A 16,731-nucleotide genomic window follows, 5' to 3' on the forward strand; every position below is an offset into this window, starting at 1 on the left:
CATTAATTTCCATTTGACCAGAAGACAATTTGCGATCAAAGCTATAGGAGTAGTGAAAGCTTTTACAATTTTAAAAATTATAAATACAAACATCGCATCTTGCAAGCTCCTTTATTGTTCCAAAAGGATCATTTTCTATTGCAAAAAAAATTACAATTCTTTTCAACTCCTTTGATGATTAAAAGGAAAGAAATTCCAAATTCAATTCTCAAGTGACTTACGATAATAGTTTTCTTTTATAAAAGTTATCACAGTCAAATCAAGACACATTTTAGAACAATTCGATGTTTTCAAAAAACAGGCTCTCTCTCGTGATAAGCTTGAGATGAATTCATGAAAACAAAACAGACTTTTTGTGCTACTTGATTCCACCACGGGAATTCAAACATATCTAGTTTGCTTAGTCCAGCTTTCTGGACTAGCTGCTATGGTTACCTTTGTTCTCAGTTGAATAGAACTGCGATTTGCTTTCACAGTGAGTATTACGAACTGTGATTATCACGGAAGTTGGAATGTTCATACAAAGCTTTGTTGGCAACGGAGTTGGTAAAGTGCAAACGATATCTTTTGAACTGTTACTGAAACATTTACACCATGAAATTTTATGATTTTTTTTTAAACATATACACATCCTCGGTAAGAGGTGTTAACGCGGTAGTATATATTTTTTTAGGTTGTATGTATAGTTAAACCGTGCAAAATATACGTTAAACCAGAAATATGGCAAAGAAAGATAGATTACGTCTATTCATCTTTTGTTCTCTAGGCTAGTCAACACTTTTTGTTCCTTTGTAACTGTCAGTTACGAGTAACTTAAAATTAGCCCATCATCTCGGAATATCAGCAATTTAGCCCAGAATGGGCAATTTAGCCCAGATTATATAGGAAAATTAGCCCATAATGAAGAAAAATTTGATTTTTGAGCGAAATATTAATAGTCGCATTCTATAACTCCTCAGATTTGATTTTTAATGATTCAATCAATGTATATTCCAAATATTATCCCTTAATTAGCTCCAGAATGGGAAATATTCAATTTTTTCTAACTGCGCATGCTCGAGCATATGCGCAGTGAAACAAAATCAGAAAAAAAGCTTTCTGCACACGGCACTCAATATCTGAAAAATAGCCCATTATCGATTATTTAGCCCATCAGCTAATAATTCTTTTCTAGGAGCTAAACAGGAAAGATTTTTCAGTGGAGATTATTCTTTGAAACATGAAAAATTTGTTTCTGGCAAAAAAAAGATGCGACTACTAATATTTCGCTCAAAAATCAAATTTTTCTTCATAATGGGCTAATTTTCCTATATAATCTGGGCTAAATTGCCAATTCTGGGCTAAAATTGCTGATATTCCGAGATGATGGGCTAATTTTAAGTTACTCCTAACTGACTGTTAATTTCAATTGTTAAACAGCGTTTTCAGCCAATCAAAGTCAAGGATAACAAAACCTCAGTGCCAAAATCTTCGAGGCTGAGCCAAAAAAAAGTAATCATATATACGGAATCCTGGTAACCTATGCTACACAGAAAAATCTTTTTCATTTTCTAAATATTCCAGGAATTATTTTTTAGACCTTACGAGTGATAGTAAATAACACGCCCTAATTAGCCGATAAGTAGTGAACTATTTCGTTCTTTTGACGTGAAGCGTTGGCTCAGTGTGGTTAGCACACTGGGTTTCTAATCATAGACACTTTGCATTTAGTGGGTTCGAACCCCGTAGGTATCAATTTTGAGCAAGGGGATTTTCCCCGACGAAAGTTTTCAACACAAATAGAAATTGAAACTTAATTTCTTAGTTTTAATCTAATACAGTGACCGTGTTTGAGGGTCGATCATCGTTATTTTCATCAACTGACATCTATTTCTTTCCATCAATCACAAAAACAAAATTTCGGGCGAGGATTAAAAAATCAGATAGGATTTTTGGAGGAGTGTTGAAAAGTACGGGGAAAATTTTGTAGAAACGATTCCAGGATTGCCTAGAAATACTTGCTGACATTAGCATTGCGGTATTTTCATTAAAATGTCATGTTGGAAATAAGCCAATTCGATACGACCGTGCTATGTGTATAAAGGTGTATGGCCATTTTCGTCTTTGAAAAAAGCAAATACCAAAATAATCATCAAAATTTCAACAAAAAACACGCTCTTAAAAGTTTATCACATTTCCCTTTCTCAAAATTCGCTGCGCTTAGATACCGTGGAATTAGGCATGTGCCAATTTCTATTATAACTATCGGCAGAGCGTCTCAAGAAATCTCCTTTTTTATCATCACAGAAGAAGTGATTTCCTTTACCTCAGATTACACAGTTCAATGTTCATTGTTGAACTGAGGGGAATCTCCTTCAAAACACAATTATTAAATATCCCACCTTGCCGCAGCCTTGAGCTACGGTAAATCTTGCGATTTTTTTATACCGTATTATAGAAAAAACTCAACAGGAATCGTGTATCCATGGATTCATTATAGACACCGGATGAACATTAGGTTGAATTTTTTCTCAATTTTTCATGTTCTAGCTACTTTAGGGGAAGAGACTTTCGCGGAAAGAAACTTTCACGATTCATTAAATTTCCATTGTTTTTAACCCAGTTTTTTTTATGAATATCTTTGCAACAGGTGGCTAAAAACGCGGGCTTTCTTCGCACGCCCATCAAACCAAAATGTGTCCCAATATTGATTTTTAAGTCGGTCTGAATGAAATTTCAATACCAACCGTAAATTTTAGAAAAACATTATTTTCGCGAGAATTAACTTTCACGAATTAGCTTTTCAGAATTTTTCGCGTAATTAACTTTCACGAATTTGCCCAAAATTAGCGAAAATCGCGAAAGTTTCTTTCCGCGAAAGTTTCTTCCCCTAAAGTATGTCCGCAGTAACGACATTATTGTTCACCCTCCTTCAGTGATAAAATATTATTTCGCTGCATAGTTGTATTGCCTTTTTACACTATAACGTTGCTTTTGAATTCCCAAATGAGACTTCAAGTCTTCCTCAGAGAAACAAAACCAAAAAACTAATTACTAACTACATCTCCTTGTGACGTTTCAAGTTGTGAGATAGATGCAACAGTCACGCTATCTATAAGAATCTGAACAGTTACACCAGAAAATTTTAGAATCACCTTGCCGCCGCGTGCCAACAATACCATGTGAAGCTAAGGTGCCCCGGTTTAGTATATGTGAAACCCAGCTCTTAACGACTTCATCATCATCATCATCATCTTTCGACCGCGGTCGAGATGATGGATTCCACCCTCTGGCGCCAAGAATCGCGGTCGCGCATGGCAGTCTCCAGGTCACTATAATGAAGTCCAGTGTCCCTGCTAACTGCGTCAGTAAAAGTTAACTTTCTCGATCTTTGAACCAGCCGCTTGGGTTTCCAGAGTAAGAGAGAGGAGATGACTTCTGTGGATGCACGAAGGCAATGACCAGCAAACTGAACACGTCTAGCCTTTAAGATGTTTGAGATAGGCTTAATCAAACCATAGATGGTGTTTTCAGTGGGATGATCGCGCCAGGAAAGATTTTTAACTCTTCTTAGAAGGTGTGTGTATGTTCCATCGAGTTGTTTTTCTAATTTACGTGTGAAGGACCACGTTTCCGAACCATAAAGAAGGATAGGTTCTATGGTGGATTTAAAAACTTTAATCTTAAGGTTAGAGTCAAGAAGAGAAGATGTCCAAATTTTGTGTAGTTTGTTACACGCACTCCAGGCAAGTGCTTTGCGAATATTAAAATCTTTTTCAGATGACGAAATATAGGAGCCTAAGTATTTGTAATCGTCAACTTTCTTTAATTTGATTCCTGCAACAGTTCTGATACTTTCGGAAGGATCAATGGGATTGAGACTGAAAAACTCGGTTTTTGATTCGTTAAGATGTAAGCCTATGGAATTTGCAGCCGATTCTAGTGCATTTAGTAATTTTTGAGCGTCTGAAAGCTTAGAACTGGTTAGAGCTATATCATCAGCAAAGTCTGTATCAGTGAGATAAGTCGCTGGACTACGAGGCCCAAGTTTATGTTCAAGTAGAAAACCACATTGTGAGATTTTATCAACAGAAATACGCATGATGTAATCTACAACTAAAATAAAAAGAAACGGGGCTAGGGTATCACCTTGCAAGATACCTGCTAAGATGGGAAAAGTATCAGTCTCGCCGTCTGTAGTCTGGATAGAAGATTTGGTGTCTGTATAAAGAAGCTTGATGGCATTAATGATTTTCAAGGGAATGCCATATAGTGAGAGGATATCAAACATTTTATCTCGATCAACTGAATCGAAAGCTTTTTTTAAAGTCAACAAATACAAGTATAGCGTCGAGATTGAAATTCCTGGCTTCTTCAAGTATGCGACGAAGGGATAGGATTTGTGTTAGTGTGGAGCGCCCACTACGAAAACCATTTTGGTTTTTACGAAGAATGGGTTCGACTTTAGACCTAATCCTATTGAGTAAAAGTTTGTTGTAAATCTTGGCCGCTATTGGAAGAAGAGATATACCACGATAGTTAGTGGCAAGAGTGAGGTCTCCCTTTTTCGGAACAGAAATGATATGAGATTTTAGCCAATGATTTGTGCAAACATTTTCTTCGAACGCGATATTACAGAGATTAAGAAGGAAACTGTGGAAGTTTTCGTCTTTCCAGATAATAGGTGGAATGTTATCTGGACCGAAAGCTTTACAAGATTTAGTTTGGGAAAGGACCTTTGTTAATTCTTTTAAAGTGAAAGGAGAAAGAGGAATGTCCAAAGGCGGAGATATTTGTTCCCTGGGTAGAGAATTATTTTCAGAGAGAATTGGCTTTTTGCCAAGAAGATTTTTAAAATGATTGAGCCAATTATCTAGACGTTTCGCAGTGGATCCGCCTTTTAATTGAATGGGGGGTTTCGAATTTTTTCCACTAAGCTCTCTGACTAGGCTCCATGCATTTCGATAGAGTTATGCGAGAAGTATTCAGACATGGAGTTTATCTTGCCGTTTATAAAGGATATTTCGGCTTCTAGGTAGGCCTCGTCAAGTTTAGCTTTGCAAGAATCTAAATTTGCCTTTCGCCTGCGCTTAGGGACATTGTTGTAGAGAGATGCTGCAAGTTTGAGATTTTCTCTTGCTGCAATGACAGACGGGATGTCTTTCGAGTTTGAGATGTTTTCTTTTCTTTTCCTAGGAAGCTGCTCGAGAGCTATTTTTTCAGTGGTTTCAATCAAACTGGAATAAGCATCTTCAATGTTGTCTTTATTTAGATCCTCAATGAAAAGATGAGAAAAGCGGTTATATACTTCGACAGTAAATCTGTTACGGATTTCAGGATTGAGAGAAGATTCCTTCCAATCGATTTTCTTCAGAGGGTGTGGCTTCGAGTGTTTTGATGCACGAAGGCTCAATTTGATATTTGAGGAAACAATACGATGATCAGAGCTAACAGTGGAGAATGAGGAATATGCCCTGGAGTCTTTAATACTATTCCTCCATTTTTTACCAAAGAGAATATAGTCAATTTGAGCTTTATCGCCATTTGGATATCGGAATGTCCAAAGGTGATTGGCACATTTCATGAAATAGTTATTTGAGGAGAAAAGGCCGTATTCATCAATCAGATCTAAGAGGTATTCGCCATTGCGATTAGTGTGCTTATTAAAGGAGAAAGAGACATCGGGACATGCAAGCTTCGCATTAAAGTCACCCGCAATGCTTATGAAATTATGTCTTGGTATATCGTCGAGTACATTTTTAAGTTCCAAATAGAATTCCTCAACTTCCTCTTTGGGGGCGCTATTGTGTGGACTATAGACACAAATAACTGATAAAACTGGATTGCTTGAGAACTCAGCAATCAAAATTCTAGGCGTGATAGATTCTACCTTAATCAAGTTATTTTTAGCTTTGGAAGAAAGAAGAAGACCTACTCCTCCCACCGTAGTATTAACAGAGTTTTTGGTTGCTGAAGATGTAATAAGTTGAAAAGTAGAGTTTGAAGAATACATAAGGTTATCAGCAGGGTGAAAAATGCGATGTTCTTGGATTGCAATCATGTCTATGGAATTTTCAGACATTGAACGCACGAGCTCGTTTATTTGTGTAGGTCCATTCAAGGTTCGAACATTGAAAGTACTAATTTTCAAGAGATTGGTACATCTCAGTAATTTGTTTTGTTTTGGGTGATCAGGTTCTTTCTTGTCAGAAGAAAACCTCCCCAAGGAACTGGGGGTGAAGATCTCTCCATCATTGGATCCCTTTATGGTATCAAAGAGAGAAAAATGATCGATAAAATCAGGGGCTTGCCCGGGGATCAAGGGCGTGTCCTGAAGGACTACCGATTGATCCCGGACCCTGGTGCTGTTTGGTGTAGAATCCATTATCTTTTCAATTGCTAAAATAGTGCTGCGCAACGGCTACATACCCATTTTCCCATGGGTGGGGCAGTACTCAACTAATTCGAGAGATATCTCCTTAACGACTTAACATATGACGACGTGAAGATGCTAGAAAGATTTCGGTCTCTAAATGTTTGATATTGATTTGTGCCTTTTGCTTTTGCTTTGCTTGATTTTTCTTGTCAGAAGAGTTTTATGGCATGCAAGATTTGACAAATGTATTTATTGAGCCTTTTTGGTTTTATTTTGAAAGTTTCTGCTAGTACAAGTTATAGAAGTTATAAAGCTTAGATAATTAATCATTTTTCAAAATCAGAAGTCTTCGAGCCGCCATGACAGTTGTCCTTTGTACAGCAATTGTTTTCTAAAACAATGGAAATACAATGGCTCGCTCTCCACCGTTTCATGAGATGTTTATCCGGAGTCTGTAATAAATCCTTGGCGGAAACACTCTAAACAGACACAAATGTCAATTCTATCCTTTATTTTGATTTTCTTTTATTTAACTTGAAATGCCAGAAAGGGTATGATTCCTTTGCTCAGATTGGCATTTCAAATTACCACTCGCTGGCATCATTATTAGGAATTTGATAAACTGAACAATAGTGTAGAACAATTGGACACAAAAGAAAATCAACAGCAGTTACATATGCCGCAATGTCTAACCGAGCCCATTGTTCAAATTTGTTGTCGTATAATTAGATCAACGCTAATCCCAAGGGCAATAAAAATCTTATTTTTTCTTTCTTTTCGACATTCTTGCTTTCGAGCAAGAGACTTGATGATAAGACTTGATCTTAGTGATTTTAATCTTACGACGTATATAAGCTTGACACGATTTAATGTTGTGTGGAATAACTTTCTAAAGTCCATTTTTTAGAGGATTTTAGAGTTTAAAACAATAGAATTCTAATCATAAGCCGAAAGTGAAACGAATTTCGATCCCTTATGGAAATGTATTCGGAAGTTTTAATCCCCAAAGGTACTCTTCCGTGCTTAATTGTAGGGGGTATAATATGCAGGGGGTGGAACTCCGGAAGAAAAATCATAAAATGGGGGGGAGGTCATAATTGAGGGATATTGGAGTGGTTTTAGTGATTATCCCTAGGAAAATGAAGGTTTTTGACACTTTTGGGGCAAAAGTCATAAAATGGGGGGGGGTCATTATTAAATGATTTTGGGGGTGAAAAAATCGAAAAAATGGAAAATTACCCCCCCCCCTACAATTAAGCACGGAAGTGTATCGTCATCGAGACAGTCGTGAGGCAATTTTGCTTGGCTGTAACTTTTTTTGCTCTGTTTGATTCACTTCAACTTTTCAGGAAGTGTTGTCCTCCTTAGAAATAAACAAAAACAGGTAAAAATATTTTTGTACAAAAATATCAGAATCCATGTTGGCGGAATGTTTTTCTTCTTTTGCCTCGTGGGAATTTAAGGCAAAACAATTTTTTTTGAAAAAATTCAATCCCATCAACCTTTGCGTTAATTTCTCTTGCACGTTAAATGCATCCAATTACAAAAGAAATGTAACAGCCTGCACGGATTTTAAATTAAGGCGAATTGGATTGTGGGATTGAAACCCGTACAAAAATGAAAAGTAATAATTATGACGTTTGCGTTACGGAGCGCTATTGCAAAGTCTGTCAACTTTCTTTCCTGCTCCTTTGGGAATTAAAAGTTCTCTTTAAAAATTCTGCTTTCAATTCTCTAGTGACTAAAGATAACTGTTAATTGTTACTTTCATTTATAAAAGCCGTTAACAGTCAAGTTAATAGAAAGTCAATCTTATTACAAGATGACTTAAATCTTTAGACAAGGGAAACAAACTCTCTTTCGTTAGAAGTTTGAGAAAAAATCAAAAGAACAAAGCAGATTTTTTGTGTTATTTGATCCCACCACTGCAATTTGAAAATATCCACTTTGCTTGGTACAAGAATCTGTATCGGTGCGATCGGTAAATTTTGATGACGTTGTTTTGGCCCGAAATGAGCTTAAAACCGCTAAATCAAATCTCAAACATTAATTAAGTCGCTAAAAATCAAGCCTATTTGTATTCTACACGTAAAATTTCCGATCCATGGATAGGTCAACGACCTGTAAACTCTTTTCCAATCTCAAGATATCGCACTTAACTGGTATTGGTGACGTCATTGGGCCCAACATTGCCCAAAATGAGTGGCCTCTACCCAGACCCCAAAAACCTATCCAAGTGTGTCCTTTTTCAAATTTCCGATCCCTCGAGTATTGAAAGACATCCCAAATCCATTCCAAACTCGAGATATCGAATTTCAAAGATTTTGATGACGTCATTGGGTCCAAATTGGTCCAAAATAAATTTGCTAAAGTTCTAACCTCGACATCGACTCTGGCAACCCTCTTCATTGTATTCTCCGTGAAGTTTCCGATCCATCGAGTGGTCATCGAGACGACCTTTTAACTCCAATCCAAACTTGGAAGATATCGCATTTCAAAGATTTTGGGCCAAACGATGACGTCATAGGGTTCGTTGACCTAATTTTTGGTCAACGTTAAATTCGCAAATTTCGAAAATTTAGCGGTATTCGTGTAGCTTATGCCCCAAGGGTCCCAAAAAAACAAAATACGTCAAAAATTTCCATGGGAAAGTAAGTTAAAATTTTTGCGAAAGATTAACTCTTGACAAAAAGTTTGAAATCGAAAACGAAAGTGACACACAGAAAGAACAATAAATAATATATAGACAACTTGATACATATCCCATTTCACATTATGACTGGAGTTTTTAATTTAAATTTAGATTTTAATGGTATTGGATAATTTATCCAATGCGGACAGAATTAACAGCTCTCTGGATTCAACCGTTTTTTCGATAAAGATAGCGGGGCACCATTGGTAACAATAAGTAACCTTTAGAAAGTACATACATTTGTTCTTTGAATAATGTGAATTTTTCGAAAAATTCGAAATTTCAAACTTTTAGAGTCGGAATTAGAATTCCGAATTCCTCAAAACTCAAAACAGGCAAGTATCGAAAATTTCTTTTGATATTTCTTTTGATTCGCTTATATTTTTTCCTCGGCTCTATAATTCGATATTTACCATTTTATGTTTATCGCATTAGGGAGACTTCTCACTACTCAATACGCTCCATTATTCCTTAAAAATCGAATTACTTTAAGGAAAGAAACTTTCACGGAAACAAACTTTGGTCAAATTCGAGAAAGTTAATTCCGCAAAATAATCTGAAAAGCTGATTCGCGAAAAGTTTATTTTCGACTTAGAGAGCAATTTTAGAATGAATTTTAGTTTGTTAGATGTAAACAAAGTCAGTTTTTTGGGCTTCTTTCAAGGAGAAAACCGTAAAAAGTTGAGACAAAGCAAGAAAAAAAAATCAACAAATCGCAGAAGTTTTTCTCTCGCAAAATATTCTTAAAAGCTCAATTCGCAAAAGTTGCGAAATTGCTGATTCGCGAAAGTTTCTTTCCGTGAGAGTTTCAGAGCATGACCGAAATGTTTCCAATCGGTCCGTTATAACAACGCAGTAAGTCGCAGTAAGATGAGTTACATCATAAGCATTAAGGGCTCTGACCATAGTGAAAAATCAATTTCAGAATTTGAAGATAAAACCTTATGTTTTCGCTTCTTTGACATGTTTAAGAACAAACTGCTTTTGAAAAAATAAATTTAAGTAATTACATCATGAGTAATTAAGGAATAAGTGTGGCATGGACCCTAATAAAACGTCATAACGACGTTATTCATACTATTATATACTGTTATATTATATACGACGTTATGTATACTATTCACAAAAAAGCCTAATCTCCTTGGGGAAATCTTTTATTGTTTCAAACTTTTTTTAAGTTAATGAAAAATAATTTCTTTATTTAGATTTTTTCGGAAAAATTTTCTATTTGGCTACATCCCAAGTTATAGCTGTTATAAATTTAGTGCAGAAAATTGCCAAAAATGAGGTTGTTTGGAGATTTTAAAGGAAAGCTACTTCCACAAAAATTTTCCGAAATTATATTTTTAGATACTAAATAGATACATCACCTGAACCAAAAAAATATTCCTAAATGTTTGATTTTTACCGAGATTAGAGCTTTGAAAGGTGAAGTACTCGTTTTTCTTCGAAAAACTCTTCGTTTTCTTCTTCATTTAATTTTTTCAATATTTCGATTTTTAAATTCTAAAAAGGTAGGTTTACCAGAACATATAAAAAAGTTATACATTAATCTTTTTAAAATGCAGAAATTGCCATTTAAGTTGGTGTAAAATCGAAAAATGTCCAGAGCCCTTAAAGGCCGGTCTCCTCTTTCGCGCGAAATTAGCGACAGAGTTTTTGTCAACTGTTTTTGCCTGAAGAAAAGATTACGTCATTGCGCGACAAATAAAAAAGTTGAACTCAGTTGAACTTTTTCCAACCGTTACGTCAATTTTGGCCAATGTAATCGCTTCTTTTTTCGATCGGCCAATGACGTGCCTTAAAATTAGAAATCTGTCGCTCATTTCGCGCGAAAGAGGACACTGGCCTAAATAGAGTGGTTTTCAACCCTTTCAATATCGAGGTGACTTTCGCAATATTATGGTGACTTTTAAAATATTACGGTGACTTTGAAACTTTTAAAATATTAGGGTGACTTTGGGTGACTTTTGAAATATTAGGGTGACTTTGAGTGACTTTTGAAATATTAGGGTGACTTTGGGTGACTTTTGAAATATTAGGGTGACTTTGGGTGACTTTTGAAATATTAGGGTGACTTTGGGTGACTTTTGAAATATTAGGGTGACTCTTTCGAAACTTTAAAAATGAAGCGCTACAATGGTTATAAGAAATTTACATTTCGTATTCATTCCGATTCGCAAATCGTTCAAAAGTTTTGCCGCGGAAAAAATCATTTCTGTAATAATAATAATAATAATAATAGTTTGACACAATTTCGATCGCTCAACTGTCATCTGGCGTGATGTCCAATTTTGAACTTTATTTGTGTATTCTCTTTATCAACAAAGTTATAAAAATTAACTTTTTCCATTTTTATCGTGTTTGTAAAGCTGCGGCACTATCGGTTGAATTATGTCAGGCTTTTTATAAAATTTACAGACTTTTTGTTTGATTTGTCGGGATTGTTAGTTCACGATCTCTAGAGATTTTAGTCATTCAGCGCTTCTTTTTCCGTCAATAGATTAAACTTAGTTATAAAGTTTCTAATAAAGAAAAGATATATCCCATGTGAGCAAAAGATCTTTTCAAAAAAGTACTTAGGGAATTAAGAAATTAATGGTGTCGCTAAATAAAGGTTACAATAAAGGTTATTTAATATAAATGAGTCTTGTTCATGACAATATTGCGATGGTGTTTTTTGTAAGAAAAAAAAAAAGATATACGAATTATTTACAAACATTGAATTCTGGTGTTAAGTGTGTCTATCTAATATTATTGGAAATCACTGTCAGAAGAAAGGTTTGCTGTTGATCGATATCTAACAGGGCGTCTGATTTTGTATTCCCAGCTGCCTTTGCAGGTCCCTGAATAGAAGTGGAAGCCTCGTTGATAGCCTTTGATTGTGATCTTTCTTTTTCGTTGAGATTTTTGCTTGTTATTGCTTTAGCTTTCTTGCCTTGGTTTTTAGACGGAACATTCTTTTTTCCTTGGGTATCATTTTAAATTAAGAGTAAAGTTTTAAAACTTTGATGAAATACAATACATTATTAATTATTATCAAAATCACAGTTTATTATTGAAAACAGAGCTTTTGAAGTTTTTTAATTGTAACTCATTAAGACTTTTCGGCAATTATATTTTATTAAATTTGCACATAATATATTATCCTGCCACAAAATAGCGCTTTACTAGTTGTAGTAATCAGATAAGACGAATATCATACTTACTTTTGCTTTCTTTTCAGTAGTTTCAAGGACTTGTGTCCCAGTCTCCCTTCCCATCCGTGTAAGGTCAAAGTCAATTGGTTTACATATATGTTTTCTTTTCAATGCCTTGGCCTGTTCAATTTTATGTGTTTTATTCTTTTCCAGACTAGTTTCGATTTCACAATCTTCACGAGTTGATTTGCCCTGTAAAATTGATTAAAAAAATAGCACACCTAAGTTTCAATTTCAAACCTTAGCTTTTATTTACAAAGATATCTATCCCACTAGTTTCAATTTCAAACCTTAGCTTTTATTTACAAAGATATCTATCCCACTAGTTTCAATTTTTTCGCATCTATCTTACCTTTGCCATGGGAGTGGAGGTTGAACATGGATAAGCAATAATTTTCTCCAGAGAAGGAGTGGCTTCTTGATCTGTACATTCGTTGCCCTGTTAAAAATGAGTATAGCTCTTTTGAATTAAATGTTAATGATAATTGATTTTTCATTAACTTTAAGAAGTTGAGATTTTCCAACTAGGTGCAAAAATTGTAACTTTATGTAACCTTCCCACTGGAAGCGAATTACCAAATTCATTTTACCTTCGTCACCTGATCAACTTTTTCGGGGAGGAGTGTCCAAAGTCAGACATTCAGGAGCAATATTGTCTTCCACAAGGCTAGTTACGTCCATTTGCTATAAAAATTAGCAGATTTTACACAACACAAATTTTTCCCACCGGGGTAACAACCATGCGTCCATCCCCTTCTCACAGACCCACTAGAACTCCTTCCCACTGAAAAAAATTGGCCAAAATATTTTCCCCAGTGAAAGATTAGTTTGTGCTTAAGAAATATGTATCAATCGTTATGTCTAATTTATTTTCATTTCAGATTTAAAATACTAACAAAGTGTTTATTTATACCTGAAAGTATTCATCATCACAATCTTGAAATATTGTATCGCCTTCGTCCATATTCATTGTCCCGAAGACGTCAAGTTCGTTATACGTAAACATTTTGATTTGGTCCTCTACATTGTAAATTTCAATTAATTGTTTGAAAAAAGGGGAGAGGATGGTGGCTGAGTTCTTGAAATGGTTACGCCAGATTATCTCACGTAGATGTGATCTGAAAGGTAAAAATTATTTAAATTTAATGGAAAAGTAATTATTTTTTAACACAAATAATCAAAATGCGTAAGATTACAAGCTGTGACGACTTTCGATGTTATGTTTTAAGTTTAAAGAATCAAAATGTTTCAAATGTTCAACTAAAAATTTTCATCAAGGAAGGTTTATGCTTTTGTGTTTCGATCTCACATTAACGGTTTTGAATTTAAAGTTACACAAAATTTGAAGGTCGTGTACCATACATTTTGCGAAAGTATAGTTTTGCATGTGCCCAGGCACCTTCGATTCGGTTTGTATTGACTTCGACTTTTTCATTTGTTTCAGGGTTGGTGTACTTTGCGGAAAATGCTTTTTTGTGACATACAGAAAAGTGACGATAACCCAGGTCATTAAGATTTTGGTAGGAGGACCAACCGTCGGATAGGATTGTACTTCCTGGTTCGACATATTTGCGAATGATGGACACGAGAGTATCTGGTCACGATTAACGACATGAAACAACAATAAACGATTTGTGGAACACTTGACAAGACCTTTAAGAATGAAGAGACTGAGTCATTGACATTAGACTGAGTTATGCTATTAGTTACACGGTCTTCTTTACACGGGATTGAACCTTTAAGGTGGCATAGCTTATGTTTTTTTAACAATGGAATCTCAAAGTTCTTTTTTATACGAGCGAGTTCTCAGTTTATTTACCTGAAAACGAAGCATCGATCGCATCTTCCAACTCTTGCTTTTCTTTTTTCGACAGGTTGCAAGGCATGCCTGGTAGATGTTTTTTATGTGACCCGCTATCGTGTGAAGTGGCTCTACTGGCAAAATTTCGTAGTCTTCAAGACCAACATCTTTCAACTCTGTCTTCCGGGATTCGTACAAAAATGCAGGCAGATGGTGTATTCCAGTCATTTCGTTGTCGTATTTTCCTTTCAACACGTCTTTATTTTCGCCCTTTGTGAATTTAACCTCGCGTTGGTGGAGCTCACCGATGATATCCGGCTTGGTGATTCTTTCGGCAGGATTTACGATGCCGTTTACGATCGATTGTCTTCCGTAGCTAAAAGAAAGATAATGCTATGGGAGTTGTTTGTGATTCAATCATGAACACCGGGAACACGGGAGAAAACAATTTGATGAAATATTTGCAATAAATAATATTTTTTGATCGAAATAAAAATTATCTTACTGTGTCATTGTTAGCTTGTCTATCCTCTCTTGCACTGTCTGCCGCTCGCAATTCAACAAATGGGCCAAGTCTTTCCCTCTTGATGCTTTCATAGGACAATGCCAACAAAAATGATTACCCCCATTTTGCTGTCCTGCCTCAAGTTGACAGGCAGGGGCATCTCCTATAATATGAAAAAATCTAATGAACAATGTTATACTTTAATGAGATAAACTTTCGCGGCTGGTACTATTGGGTGTCAATATTTTAACGGTTTTGTGACTTTCACTGTCAAATCATACATGTTGGTTGTTAAAACACATTATTTGCGCCTCTTTGATGCAAGTAACCATTCAAAAAGTATTTATTTGACATATTTTGAGTTTTGTTTAGATATATTTCGCGGATTTTTCCAAATTTCCACTGGGTCTTAATTTCACCGATTCTCGAGGATGACACCCAAATCCGCGAAATTTAATCAACGTGAAAGTTTATCCCATTAAACACCTCAAAGCAACTCGGGTAATAAGTTAAGCAGATACTCAATATGTGAAAAAATTGGTTTCTAAATTTTTTACTAGTCCGAGATGATGTAAAATGCCTTTAATTATGAGTAACTTGTGGAAACTCCCACAGATCTGTAAAGCCCGAAGGGCTAGATTTGCGGCTTTTATCGAAAAGTGAAGCTTAGGTTTGGAAGGATTTCCTACCAAAGTCACGTGACTAAAATATGCAATTTCACCGGTTTGAGAGATGTGAAATAGCGTTTGCCGCCTACTTTGTTTGATCTCGCACTGCGAAAATTAAAATTCTAGATCCTATCCATCGGCACGAAATTTAAAAAGTCAAATTTTTGCTTCACTTTTTTTTGCTGGAGAAAGCTTAAAGTTGCGGTTTGTGTAATTTACGATGCGCGATCCAACGATTCACGATGCACGATGCACGATCTATGCATGATTTATGTTAATTATTCTAATTATGCACGAATAAGTTTTCATAATTTAAAATTATATCTTCTGTGTAGGAAAAACAAAAATTGATAGCAAGAGAAAGAAAATGTTCGCCGCATGCCTCACTCGTTTTTAAAATGAAAGAAAAAGCCTAGACGTCATAGAAAAGTTTTGGCGCGAAAAATTTATCAAAACACAAACTCATTTTTGTACGTTTATTATTTTTTTAAGAACAGTGAATAAGGTAAAAAAGGAATTACTGGCTACACTACTTTCGGCATGTTCTTATAAAAGCCTTTCACCAACTCAATGGCAACTGGTGCTTTTATTTATTTGATCTTTTTCTTTGTTTGATGATCAAGTTAATTCATTTGATCTTTCTCAAAAAAGGTGAGTTTATACACGCGCTCTTCATTAAAAAACGTCTTCCCTACTTTACCACAACATTGTAAATTTTTATTTATAACCCTGTCTCAATGCAATGCATTTGGTTGGTTTAATCGGAGAAACGTTTTTTTTTAAGAAAGAAAAAAAGTTTATGTTTTGATGTGATTTGATTGTTGAGGTTAAATTATATACGCGCATACTTTACACTTATTTTCCAGGAATACAAAAGAAGGAATTAAAATATGTGATTACTAAAACCTGTAAATGCATAACTAGAATAATTAACATAATATATGCATGGATCGTGCATCGCGCATCGTGAATCGTTGGATCGTGCATCGTAAATTACACAAACCGTTAAAGTTGCCTATCTAGCCCTTCGGGCTTTACAGATATCTGTGTAAATTCCTCGTTTTTCAGACTGACCTTTGAAAAATCTCATTTTGTCCTTAAACGAGATTCCATTACTAAATATGTAAGGCTGATTGTTGATTCTAATGTAATCTTCCAATCGTTCATTGCCATAACAAAGTTGCAACGCAGATGCGGGACATCTCGCCAAAATATAAGTAACAGGTTTCTCCACCATTGCCTTCACCGAAACTCTATATTCTAAAATACACAGGAAGAAACATTAAGCTCCGCTTAATCTTACTTCACCTTCAAAAGCCCCGAAATCTTGCGACAAAAACCCCGTTTGCAGGAACGGATTTGGTCGTCAAGGGAGACTTAATTGAGATTAAAGCCCCTAGATGAATCTTCAACCTTTCTCAAGCAAGAAATAGTGAAAGAATTGCGCCTCGTTTAGAATGACTGATCAATTCTAACTATAACACCTTCTTTTTTTTTCACGAGGGCATAT

General features: G+C 35.4%; 1 protein-coding gene across 1 annotated transcript; it reads right to left on the bottom strand.

Annotated features, from left to right (window-relative positions):
• Positions 1 to 4,924: 4,924 nt before the first annotated feature.
• Positions 4,925 to 6,364, bottom strand: LOC136799668 (craniofacial development protein 2-like). The gene has a single exon (XM_067056384.1). The coding sequence runs from the start codon at positions 6,362 to 6,364 to the stop codon at positions 4,925 to 4,927; it is 1,440 nt and encodes a 479-aa protein (XP_066912485.1).
• Between the last annotated feature and the right edge of the window lie 10,367 nt (positions 6,365 to 16,731).

The sequence above is a fragment of the Clytia hemisphaerica genome, unplaced genomic scaffold, assembly GCF_902728285.1.
Source record: "Clytia hemisphaerica strain Z4C2 unplaced genomic scaffold, Clytia hemisphaerica genome assembly, whole genome shotgun sequence".
Lineage (NCBI taxonomy): Eukaryota > Metazoa > Cnidaria > Hydrozoa > Leptothecata > Clytiidae > Clytia > Clytia hemisphaerica.